The sequence below is a fragment of the Aythya fuligula genome, chromosome Z (genome assembly GCF_009819795.1).
Source record: "Aythya fuligula isolate bAytFul2 chromosome Z, bAytFul2.pri, whole genome shotgun sequence".
Taxonomy (NCBI): Eukaryota; Metazoa; Chordata; class Aves; order Anseriformes; family Anatidae; genus Aythya; species Aythya fuligula.
This window is the reverse complement of record NC_045593.1, coordinates 74,423,568-74,436,621: the sequence shown is the minus strand read 5'-3', so window position 1 is coordinate 74,436,621 and position 13,054 is coordinate 74,423,568. Positions and strand designations below refer to the sequence as shown.

The following is a 13,054-nucleotide window of genomic DNA, read 5'->3' as shown; positions in this document are numbered from 1 at the left end:
CCACATTCACACACACACATTGTGTTCCGTGTAATGAAAGGAAGCCATTAGCTCCCTAATACACACTTTCCTGTATGTCTTTTCTTACTAAATAGAGTACATAAAGTTACAACAGTTACAAATCATCACTGGGATTGAAAAGACCAGACAACTTTGGTTCCCGTCCCTTCTTCTTTGAAATGGAACTTTTTGTTGTGAATGAATCAAAAGTATTGGTTTGTCTTCAATTCTTACACCACCATATTTTGCACAACTGTTGGTATTAGAGAAGTTCCAAGAATTCAGAATTCTAAACTGAAGACTTTTGGGTGCTGAGAATTCCTTACAGTCTAATTACTAAAGTGAATTAATTTGGACTCTAAAATTACATATTTAAAAATCTTTATAAAATCCGATCTTTAATTGGCCCTCAGTTATTATCGCATCTGAAATCAGGGCACTTCTTTACTGTGAGGTGACAGAGCACTGAGAGAGGCTGTGGAGCCTCCTTCTCTGGAGATATTCAACACCCACCTGGATGCTGTCCTGCACAACGTGCTGCAGGTGATCCTGCTCAGCAGGGGGGTTGGACTGGGTGATCTTCAGAGGTCCCTTCCAACCTCAGCCATTCTGTAATTCTATGCCTACATTTCTTCTTGAATACAGCCAAAGTGCCTTCTGGCTCCAGGTCCCTTCACGATGAGAACAGTATATTTTTTTATCATACGTGCTACAAAATCATGGCTAGGTTGTGATTTTTTTATCGCCATTATTCATCCATATACCCAATATATCTTCTTTGTAATAGAGTTGGGAAAATCAGTTCAGATAAAATCTTGTGGACACGATAAAGACAAGTAAGCTATTTTGTCATATTGAGTTCACTTTCATTTATCGTTTTCTCATATTTGGAGGCCCTGAGAAAGCTGTCTGCTGTGTGGTTTTTACTTTCTGTTTATTTTTCAAGGTGGAGGACTAGAAATGCATATTTCAGTTGTGCAAGGCATTCAGATGTGTTAAAAGACCAATCATATTTGAAGAGATCATTGGGAATGTAAAAGGAAATCAGTTAGGAAGTCAGAGATAATAGAAATTACCATTTTTCATATTGGTGAATTTGGCAATAGGAATATAGGAATGATGGAGACAAGGGGATGATTTGAGAATAAACAAGAAAAAACACTACTGAAGTGGAACAAATTCTCCACCCTTGGAAGTGTTGTTCTCTGTAAAGGATGTTTCTAATTAAATAGCTCAGCCCCATGTGGTACCTATTTTTGTCTCCAGTGATTACTTTATGGATTCCATGCTGTGCAAAGAGCCAAGTCTGAAAGTGAAGGGCCAGAACTAAAAATGTGCTTCGAGGTTAAAATTATCTGAGATTAATTTCTTCATGCAGTATTTTCAATAAAAATCTGAGGGATTTTTTTTTAATTAATCAAAACTGGCCTCTGCTGGCAGAAAAGTTTGTTAATACTAGCCCAATAAGATATAAGCCAAGAAAAGTGTATGTGTGCAAGATGTTTTCTCTTTTCTCCAGAAGTCTTTTTAAGTATCCATCTCTGAAAGGAGATCCTATCCCCAGTTTAACAAGTTTCAGTGTAGAAAGTTGAATACCAAGGTTGAAATCTGGACTTTGAGATCTGTGGATGCTTGAGTATTTGCAGGAGTAATTTGACTAATAATTTTCTGGAAGGGTGTTGAGGTTTACTGTTGTGACCAGCTGCTAATTCAACAAAGAAGGGGATTGTAATTTGATTTAGTGTGAAGTGTAGATCACTGAACTTCACTGCAGGTGTGGTGGTTTTACTCGGGTGGGTGGCCGAGCTCCACCACAACTGCTCTCTCACTGCCCCTCCTCAAAGAGGAACGGGGAGAAGATACCAAGAAAAGGGCTCAAGGGTTGAGATAAGGACGAACTGAGCCTGTGGGGGCTGCCCACAGGCAGCAGCTCTTCAGGACCTGCTCCCACACGGCTCCGTCCCACGGGGTCCATCCATCCATCCCCCAGCAGCAAACTGCTCCAGCATGGGTCCCCCACGGGTGGGCGGCAGCTCCCCCCAGACCCCCTGCTCCTGCGTGGGCTCCTCTCCACGGGCTGCAGCTCCGGCCTGGGGCCTGCTCCTGCGGGGGCTCTCCATGGGCCGCAGCCTCCTCCAGGCCACATCCACCTGCTCCACCGGGGGCTCCTCCACCCATGGGGGGGCTGCAGCGTGGAGATCTGCTCCATGTGGGACCCATGGGCTGCAGGGGGACAGCCTGCTCCACCAGGGGCCTCTCCACAGCCCACAGGGGAACTGCTGCTGCCTGCCTGCAGCACCTCCTGCCCTCCTGCTGCACTCACCTGGGGGCTGCAGGGCTGTTCCTCACTCCTCTCACTCTCCCAGCTGCTGTGTGGCACAGCGTTTTTTTTCCCAGTCTTAAATCTGCTCTCACAAAGGCACAAAACAACATCACTTACTGGCTCGGCTCTGGTCAGCAGTGGGGCCCTTTTCTAACATGGGGCAGCTTCTAGATCCTTCTCACAGAAGCCATCCCTATGGCCCCCTGCTACCAAAACCTTGCCACATAAACCCGCTACAGCAGGGATTCATGGCAGCTCTCTAACTTCTCTCACAGGCAGGAGGGCACTGATTTCCTGCAAAACAGAGTATGTGGCAGGGGCAGCTATCTCAATTTGATGGCACTTACATGAATGTTTGCCAGAATCTGGCATTTGGTTGAGTTTTTAAATCCACCCCTTAATATTTATTCTGACTTTCCTAATAGGATTTCTTTTGATAGCATTTTGTCATTTTAAATGACCAGAAAATTCTATATAAAAAGTACTTTAAGAAGCACTGAAATTCCACACTTCTTCATGCCAACACACAAAAGGAAGATAATGCATACAAATGCACCTTTGTCCTTCTATGCAAATGCTTCAAAACGTAGCCTTCGATTTCATAGGAACATGTCATTATCCAGAGCAACATAATATGTATTTTGCTAAAACACACAAAAAATTGTGTGTATGTATTTTAAGAAGGTCTGTGAAAATCATTTAGCTGGAAAATATGTGCAGAAGCCCTACAAAAATAGACTTCGCAGTGATGATAAAATAGACAGTAGATACTAGAACAGAGGTGGCACTTGGGAGTCTTCTTGTATGAGTATGAGTGTGAAGTGCAGGGGGGAAAAGCTATACAGGGAGCAAAACTTAGAGGAAAAAGCAAACTTGTTAAAGAGTTGCAAAAGAAGACCCTTAATAAACATTTATTCAACTATTGTAAACATTAGCCAATGTAAGTATTGTATAAAAATACTTTAAAATTACCGAGCAAGTTGTCATACTGTGGATATGGGGGAAGGGGGAGTGATGTAGTATTTGAAAACCATGTCAGTAAGTATTTCAATGTATATGTGCTACATGGGGATCGAGTTAACACAGCACATTCAGCCTTATCTTGGCATTTCATAAATTCTGAATTCGTATCTAAGCAGCTTCAAAGATCCTTTGATGACATTTACCTGCATAGGTTGTAGAAAGAGAGGAAGAATGATGATCTGAAAAATTAGAGCTGGGCTTTCATCGAAGCTGTATCTCTAATCTTATCTTTATAGCTTATAAAATTTATAGGCAACATAGAGGCTGCTACCAAGGAGAAAAAAAAAAAAGTTCATAAAAGTAATAAAATTCAGTATGTAGTGGATGACTGCTCTTGCGGAGTGTGTAAGTGATAATAAATTTCTCTCATGAGAAAGAGTAATTTTTATGCTTTCATTTTCAGGTGAGAACGCAGTCCTGTGCTGTATGGGCACAAATTAAAAGTAAGTCAAGTTTTCCTTTAGTGAAAAAATAGAAGGTATTATGGCTTTGCTTGGCAGTGTAAACAAATAATTGCTGTGGCTGTTCTTTCATTCTCCAGTAATAATTGGATGACTTTGAGGATGGGAGAGGTTAGAGGCAAAAAAATTACTTTTCACTTTGTTATCTGGATTATGATGTTCTGAAATGGATTCTCTGCTTGTTTTACAATATTACACTTTCTTTGCATCCCATCTAAACCTTACAGCAACATTTGTGCACAAAGGACTTGAAGAATAGAAGTGAAATCTGAAAAACTAGTTTTAAGATAGTTCTACATAGGCTTTGAGATTATTATTATTTTTTTTAATATCTTCTGTCTATCGGGAAATGCATTGTTAATTCCACCTTGGTAGTCCTTGGAGGATTAAGTCCTTTTGTGAATTTAGGAAAACAAAAGACATGATGCAGAATTGAAAAATATGGATAATTTTTGTTCTTGTAAGTACAATTTCAGAAGGTATAGTGGCAAAACTTAAAAAGCCAGTGGGAGAGTGTAGCTTTCTCCTTGTTTTTCTTTTCTACTGTAAAATGTTTCAGAGAAAGAGTTTACCTCAGAGAAGAGTTTGGAATCAGCTCTAAATCAAGTTTTTCTCCTTTCCACCATAGTAGAAAGTACTTTATTAATTTTGTCATGTTTCAGCAAAAGCAAGCACTTGCCTCTCCCGACCAAAAAAAGACACTCCTACAAACTCTTCAATTCTGCTTTTGAGTTGAAAGATTCATGAACTGGTGTTTGGAAATTCAGTGGCACTGGAGAGTGAGATAGTGCCGTAGAATGATGAGGTGCTTGTGTTGCATTTGCCCCACTGTTCATCAAAAACCACATCTGACTCTTACTACTAGTCTCCCACTGACAAGTGTTTATTTATTTCTAATTTTTTTTTTTTTTTTTTTTTGTGGTTTACTCTCAGACTGGTTCATTTACCACCACACGTAGAATGTCACTTAGGCAGTTGTGGTTATGAGATACTCTGATAAGCTCAAAGATTCAATAGGCTTGATGGCTCTGTTGCTGGTCCAAAAAGGCAAGAGCTGTAAAGTAACTCTGAAAAGGCAAAAAAATTGTCCTCTCTGAACTTGTTTTTTGTCAGCTTCTGGAGCATTGTCAGAGATGGTCTTACGTGTAGGTGGCTTTTATTTTGGGAAAAAGAATGGGCAATGGCATGTGGGAGTAGGATAGGCCTTTGGTTTTCTGTTGTAAATGCATTTTCCTCTGTATTGTACAGGCTTCCAGCCAAGCAGTGTCCTTGGCCTAATGTACTTCTGCAGTTGGAGAAGCTGAGAGTATTTTTGGCTTACTGAAACCTTTAAGGAGTTATACTTAACTCAACCTGTGTGAAGGGCAGATCTGTAAATTAAATGTAAACTAAATTGAAAGATTTCAACTCCCACATAGACAAAGGTATACATCATTGGATAAATCATTGTCATAAAAAGTGGTAGAAAGCTATTGCAAGCGTGCTTACTTCTGTTACAAATAGTTGTCTGAGTAAAGTAGATTTCAAGTTTTTTTTTTTTCACAAAATAGACTACAATGTGTAGGGAAGGCAAGTCTTTCGTTTTTATGGAGGGTCAACATCTGTTCTGTGTAACTAACATATGGAAACTAGCATTATAGTGATGTAAGGACAGGAGTAACTTGTACCAAAACCGAACGTGCTTGTAGGTAGAACAGATTTCCCTCGTAGGGTCTCTGTCTGAAATTATTTTCCCAGACTTCAACCAGCAGGTGAGAGTTGCCACTCAGATACAAGTCGTGTTTTATTGAGGAGACATGAGCAAAGATGGTTAACTGATCAAGTGCATCTTACGGACTTGTACGATTATTTGTGCTTCAGATGAGTTCTTGAGGATGTTTGGGGTCAATGCCCAGCCAGCTTTGTGTTGGTACATTCAGATGAGTTAAAGTAAGGTTTCCACTTAGGTAACAGAAATTGCTTTTCTGATGTTTGGGCAGTCAGGTTCTCATTGTAGACATATACTGCAATTTCACTGAGTGTTGTTTCTGCAAGAATTTAAATTCTTGGTGAGACATTAAATACTTGTGCTTGCAAGATTTTAACAGCAAGTAGGATTGTGGAATCTTGCAGGAACAAAATCCATTATCCCAGATATATGTGGGAAATTGAGAAGGAAATGGGTAACCCTTGACTAATACTGAAAATGGGAAGGAGGTAGCTGGAAAGGATTGAATTTTCTTTTCTCAAGGAACCTTTGCAGGTAGTTCTTAGTAATTCTGGTTTCAATTGTGAATCACTACAAGCCTTCTGTTCTGTCCTTCAGTGCTTTGTGGTAAGATAGGCTTGGATAAGGCTATCATTGCCAGGTTTATTTCTGTTTTGTTTTGTTTTGTTCTTTTTTCACTTGGGAAGAAAAAAGAATGGGGAAGGGAAATCCACGCCCAGATTACAAAAACTTTGAAAGAGATGCATCAAGCCATTTAATTAAGCATGAGATCTTCCTGTCACAAGAGGCTACCTTGAAGGATTTAGACTGAAATTGCCAGTGGTGAGAGGGGAAAATGTGGACAGTAAATATCTAATTAAAAAAAAAAAAGTGGGAAACTGATGGATAGAGAAGTATAATCATTTTTGAGAAATACACTGTTAAATCTTGTATCCTCAGCAGTCTGGTAGCTGCTGAATAGTCAGCTCTATTGCTGCTTGGTGGCCTGGCAAGTCCAGCACAGGAGTTTTGTTGCAGTGCTCCAGCTTTGAGCAGACTCAGTAGCTCCATCGCCAGACTGAAGCTTCATTACTTGCTCTTTGTTCATTTGATCTATTTGATATTTTTCTTTCAGATTTACCACCTACTCTTCAATACATGACTGTTGTTGTATTTGGGTCACTTGCTGCTGTCTGCCTTATACTGTTCCTGTCATTCTCAGCAGCACGGTACGTATAAACTCCAGTTAAGCCTTCCTCCAGAAGGCTTACATGTTTTGCTTTTCAGGTAGTCTTTCTTGCCAACCTGCTTGTTTAAAGCCTCTTGGCTGGGTTATCAGTTTTATGAAGAATTCCTTCAGTGTCCTCTTACTCTGACTTGGCTTAATTGATGCCTTTTATATCTTTGCAATCACTCGGGAAACATCTGAAAAGTATCGGACTCATAGTAAAGGAAGGATTCACAAAGTGAAGAGCATGAGGAATTTTGTTCAGATATGTTTTGATTTAATGGTAACTAAAAGTTTGTCAGGTGTGCTACTCCAAAAGTGAAGTCATGCCAACAGAAATGTTGCTGTATATTACTTATTTAAAGAGCCAATTTACAGTGTTCCCACCTTCCTTCAAAATGCCAAGGAAAATGGTGTTTGAGTCTTAGCTAAAGGACACGATAAACGCATTTTGGAAATCTGATTGATTTCTTTATATTTTGTGATCCTTCATGCAATGACTTTATAACTTCTCCTTTCAAAGGTAAAACAACTAGGAGCCTTTCAGCAACTGTGTATGCCTGTGTATGTGTAAACTCTCTTGCCTACAAAGCAGGTCTTTGTTGTTGCTTTAATATGTTCAAGAATATTCTTCCAATTTATGTCTCTTGCATGGTCAGGAGCCTACAGTTTGGGGAATGCATGGAATTTATGGATTTCATAGAATCATAGAAAGATTTGGGTTGGAAGGGACCTTAAAGATCATCTAATTCCAACCCTGCTGCCATGGGCAGGGACACCCTCCACTAGACTGGCTTGCTCAAACCCCAATTCAACCTGGCCTTAAAGGCTTCTGGGGTTATTATTGTCCTGGTGTCTCACCTTGCAGGTTCTGGCAGAGGGCTTATTGCAGTGTGAAGCACACCCCTCATCTGTCGTGGTCTGAAAGGCTCCTCAATTATTTCAGTTTTTGTAACAAAAATGTGACAAGTGTTTTAAAATACTTTTAAAAATCATTCTCAGTCAATTAGTATCACTGTGGGAAGGGAGCTATTTAAGATAACAGATAGTTCTAGAAGAATTGTGTGTGTATGAGTATGAACAAGTTGTGAATGAGTATAGGGAAGATTAGGTCCTGATCTTCCATTTCAGCCTTGCTTTAAAAGTAACGAGAAAAACAAAAATAATACTAAAAAAAAAAAGAAAAAAAAAGTGACATCCTTAAGGAGCTAAGTACATTTGACAGAGATTATGCTGCCGTGTTTACACACTGTGGGGGCTGGGACTTGGTAACTCATCAGGTATTTTGTAGGCCCTTGTTCCCAAGTGTAGTTAAAGTCTCAAAAGCATTTGCCTGTTTCAGAGAAGATCAGACAGAATCCCCGGCAGAAATCAAAGCTGCCACCTGCACGGTGGGAGGCAGAGGATGGAAAACCCAGGTGACATTTGTGATATGAACATTCTAGTGCTCACAAGTAGCTGCAGTGACCATAAATAACATGTACTCTTTCAGTTTTAAACAAGCATCAGCCTAACGCGTTTCTGAGTAAAAAGGTAGGTGGAACAAATATGCAAAGTCAGCCTCCTGCCCTGTCCAGCTGTAAGGCCACAGTGCTCCTGTGCACTCCTGAACGGTAGGAGAGGGAGGCAGGGGACTAGGTTGCTGTGAATGCTGTGAAACTCTGGCTCCTGTAAGAGCAGGTTAAACAAACATTTGCCAGGAATGACATGACTGCAGTTGGTCGTGCCATGGGGTCAGCTGAATGGTCTCGGATTATTTCTTGGGGTCCCTGTAAGCTTGATTTCTCTGCAGTTTCTGTCACTCAGGTTCTCTGTATTCAGGTGCTCACCAGCTTGCCATGTCAGCTGTCTCGGGAATCATGTTACTGCAGTGGGACAGGTCATGAATTCCTACTGTCATGGTTGCTGACAAGTTTTAACTGATCCTCACTGAGTTGGCCTGGCACTGAATTAACAAAGTACACAGCCTGAGTGCTCATGTCCTTAAATATTATTAACACTTTTTTCATTTAAGTAAGTGTATTAGCCCTTAGTTGTTATTACTGAGATACTTAGTCACACATTCACCTTGCTTCATTCCTTCTAATCCTTTGTTTCCTTCACTATGTGATGCCCATTCAGATGTATAAGGACAGGGACAAAATTTCAGTTCTGTGAAAATCTACATTGGGCATGAGCGTTGTCATTGCCAAAGTTAACCTAGGTCAGGCAGTCATCTGACACTATGGGGAAGCTTTCCACTTACCACATGCTAGCTGTAGTGCTCAGAATTATACCAGCAGCTGAGGTCTTCAGAGAAAACCCACCGAAACTTCAGAAAATGTGGTCTACCCCGTCAGTGTCACGAGCTCTGTGTCAGACCTGTGCTTTGGTTTTAAATGTTTATTTGCAAGGTTTTTTTGGTTGGTTGGTTTTTGTTTTGTTTTCCTAACTGGCTGTTTCTCTCTTTCTTCAGATCTTATCTGCATAGTGCAATGCACTCCCCACCTGCTGCTTTAGCCTGCGAGGGTGTACGTTTATCTGCTACCATGGATATGACACAAGCCAGGATTGCATCGTCGTCCCTAGAGACTGAAAATGTCTCTCTTCTCTAATGTGTTATCCCTCAAAGTCAGCATAGAGAAAGTGCAGTCTCCTTACCAAAGCCAACACCTGTCAGGATGTAGCTGTAAGGCACACCTGTGCTATAGCATTGACAGTTGAAATGTGTTTGTTACTGAGTTTTTTATTGCGTCCCCTTGTTTTCTGACAGCGTGGTGTGTAAAGAAAAACCCTCCGTCACAAAGATGTGTCAGAGACGTTAGCATGCATCTCATGTGTCGGCCACAGGCTTTAGCTATTCCCGCCACATGGATGCCTGATAGCAAGTGTCTGTATCATACCTGATGACGTGAATAATCCCCGGATCCAACTGAGACTGTCTGAGGATTAACTGCTACTTCAGATGCCTTAGGACACACAAACTGACCCATTACGAGAGAAAACACAGATCAACTTTTACCTCAGATTAAGTGCCTACTGTCTTTCCAAATGAAAACGTAGATTTCATCAGTCTCTCGTGGGTAATGCTACTTCAGTAACAAGTACAGAGTGAAGTTGTCACGTGAAATAGTGTCACCAACACATGCTCCGTAGGTATTGCAATCATTGCTCATGGCAATTAGGAATGATCGCAAATAGTGCACCAATTTATAAAACTGCAGTTGCAAAAAAAAAAAAAAAAGAAAAGAAAAAGAAAAAGTAGCTTTAGTGTCATGTGAAACTACTTTAAATCAAGAGCTACCTGTGTTAAGTGCAGTTTTATTCATCTCTGTTTGATAATTTCAGTGGAATAAAGACATAAAAATCATTCTCTTCACAGATATGTAACATCTGGTTAAAGTCAGTTGATAAAGTACAGTTAACCAATTTCCTATGGCATCCTCCCAGATAATATTTCTCCCTCCTGTAAGAAAGAATCAATTGTAGAAAGAATCAATTGTCTGTGCTTACTTCCACTCCTGTTCAGAAGATGCTTTGAGGTAATACTAGAAAAAACATTCTGTTAACTGTTGAAATAAAAAGAAGTTTTGAGTTTTAGTAATTTAGTCACTTTTTTGAAGTTATGTTTTGTGTCTCACCACTTTGAATATGTGATATCCCTTTTTGGAATTCTAAATGTTTCTGATTCCTGTTGGCTTTTATTTTGAATTTTTACTTATTTCAGGCATGCAGTCTCTGGGTGGTATAATTTCTTTTTTGGTGTTCAAAGGGGATATTTTAAAGTGTAACAGCAGACTTTGTAGTTGGCAAAGCAGAGAGGAATTAACATAAAATTGCAAATAGCTAGGAATATTTTTCTGTGATCAGGGCAGGAGCAATACATGGGTATTACTTCTGTTATCCACCATTTCCACTGATTACTACATCTGCCCATCAAGTCAGTAGGTCTTCAGTAGTTGGCAGCTGAGTAAAAATGCCTTTGTCTGCATTAGTGATAAAGGGTTAAACCGATTGAGAAAGAATAACAAAACTGTTCTTGTTGGGCTACTGTCACTTAATTTTGCGGTTTCTCCCGTGGAATTCATTCTCACACGTTCTGTTCTTAATTCCCTTTCTCACTGGGTTCGATTGCCAAGGTTTGGTGTAGCTGTATAAAGTGAAGCACTTCATTATGGTTCATTTTCCTGACACTCTTGTCCAGCAGGAATTCATAAGCAGCTGTTCCTAAATAAGAGAGACCTGAAGAGGCAGGAGACAATTTAAAAGAGACATGACACACCATCCTCTGTGAATGAAAACTTCTTGCACACATGCTAAGACCAGCAGTTACCGTATGTTGTGTTGGACCAGGAACATGAAGTTCATCTTGTTGGTGTCTGGAAAGTTGGGGGTCTTCGTGTATCTTTGGGCAAATATTCTCTGATCTCTACCTAGCTTGTCTTTTCAGGATATGAGCTTTGTCAGAGCAAGTCTTCTTTCTTAGTAAACCACCACACTTCTGCTAGCAATTACATACTGTATTTAATGATTCATTTGGACATCTCTGCACAGTAGAGTGGTGCATCATACTAACGTCCATGAGTAGACTGATAAAGGAGAGGCGATGAGGCAGGATAGCCTGCCAATGAAGTTCTCCAAAACAGCTACAGCCCTGCAAGATTTCCTCTTTCTCTCTGCCTCCCTTGTCACTCCTGGCAGCCCTACCTCTGGCTGGGAGCCTGTCTTTGTCTGTTGTGTACTTATCTTTTTTTCCACGTACATCTGTTACAATTTAGTGTTGGAAGCATAGAGAAAAATAATTTAGCATTGCCCTCTTCAGATAATTCTTTTAAGTGTTAACATTTCTCTCGTAAGAGCCTCTGATGCGACCAAACTTTCCAATGCTTTTTAGTATATTTCAGGAAAATGCAAGTGGTTTAAACAGTGGGAAGTTAAGAAGTAGCTATAAGCAGGTTCTTAAAAGTTCCACGCACAGCTATTGCTGAAATGGACTAAAAAGACAACATGAAATTTTACTGGCCATACTTATTTTTGTCTGTTATGGAAACAGGCTTGTACAATAAAGAGAACGTGGTTTAAGAGCACTGCTAATGAAGGCCAGCGCTCTGGTATATCCATTAGGAGGAAGTATGCCATTATGCTAGAAAGGTTTTCACTGCAAGTAGGAACCTCCATGCTTCTGATCAGATAATAGCGAGTTTACAAAAATAATTCCTCTTAGAAGGTAGTCCTAAAAGATGCCACTTTTGAATGGGGCTTTTGAGTTAAAAGCATATGTCTTCAGGGGTACTTCTGTTATTCGGGTTTATAATCCTTATAATGAAATTCATGGAGAGACACAGCCGCCCTGAATTTTATATGTAGCCCCCCGCCAATCTATTTGCAGCACTGACATAACAGTGCCCTTACAATTCAAGAGGCTTAGGAGACATTTCTAATGATCCTTAACTGCTGTTCCTTCTGTTAACAGTGAAATACTTGTGTTGCTTTTTGCTTTGATTCTTTGGATGTGTGTTGATTTTACTTCTGGTTTGTTAGATGTTCATGGTGCTGTATTTTGCAACTGTTTCAGATATATATGAATGTTTGCATTATCTCGGAAGTGTTTTCCTCTGCAGAGGAAGCAGGAAATTGTTAGCACTGGGTAACACACTCTGTGTAAGTTCAAGGTAAACAGGTTTTTAATCTGTTGTTATGTAATGATAAGCTAACGTGCAGGTTCCTGTAAAAACGCAGCATTTCTGCGTGTAGTTGTGATGGTGTTTCAAAGAAAAAAACATTATTATAAGGCATGCTTCCTGCTACATGTCACTTATGAGTCCTTTTAATCTTTCTGCTTGTATTTCTGTGTTCTGGGCAGGATAGAGGCAGTCAACAAGCCATCTGGACGTTTTTGTTTCTTTCAGTGTTGCTGGCGTCAATCAATTGCATTTTAGGAAAAGGGGGTTAAATGTAGTTGCTTAAATCATCTTTGATCACTTTCTTTCCATGTAAAAATAAGTTTAGATCAGAAGAAAGCTTCCAGGACACACAGAATCACACAGAAGACCCACTTAACTGAATGTGTGGGTTAAAAAATAAAATAAATCACGATGCTAACATCTGCTCTGTGTGCCTACAGGACCAGATATGTGGGCAGGTACGCTCCTTATTTCTGCATGTGATGTCAGTTTTAACTGTTTCCAGTCACTGTTCTTGTTCCCAGGTTTTCCATTATATTGCAGAGCCATATCCAGCAGAATTCAACCAGAGTCCAGCATGAGCTGGTAGGCCCATGATCTCCAGCTTAGAAGGAATTGTTTCTGTCCAGTGATGGCATTCCTAGGAAACTGTGCAAATCTCTTCTACAG

The 13,054-nt window shown here is 40.2% G+C and overlaps 1 protein-coding gene across 1 annotated transcript in view; it reads left to right on the top strand.

The window, feature by feature from the left end:
• SUSD1 (sushi domain containing 1) overlaps positions 1 to 9,473 on the top strand; it is a 45,154-nt gene extending 35,681 nt beyond the window's left edge. Inside the window, exons 14-16 of the mRNA XM_032206338.1 lie at positions 3,750 to 3,789; positions 6,630 to 6,723; positions 9,178 to 9,473. Coding sequence (XP_032062229.1) covers positions 3,750 to 3,789; positions 6,630 to 6,723; positions 9,178 to 9,316 — 273 coding nt within the window. The 3' untranslated portion in view covers positions 9,317 to 9,473. The remainder of the gene's footprint in view (positions 1 to 3,749; positions 3,790 to 6,629; positions 6,724 to 9,177) is intronic.
• The last annotated feature ends 3,581 nt before the right edge of the window (positions 9,474 to 13,054 follow it).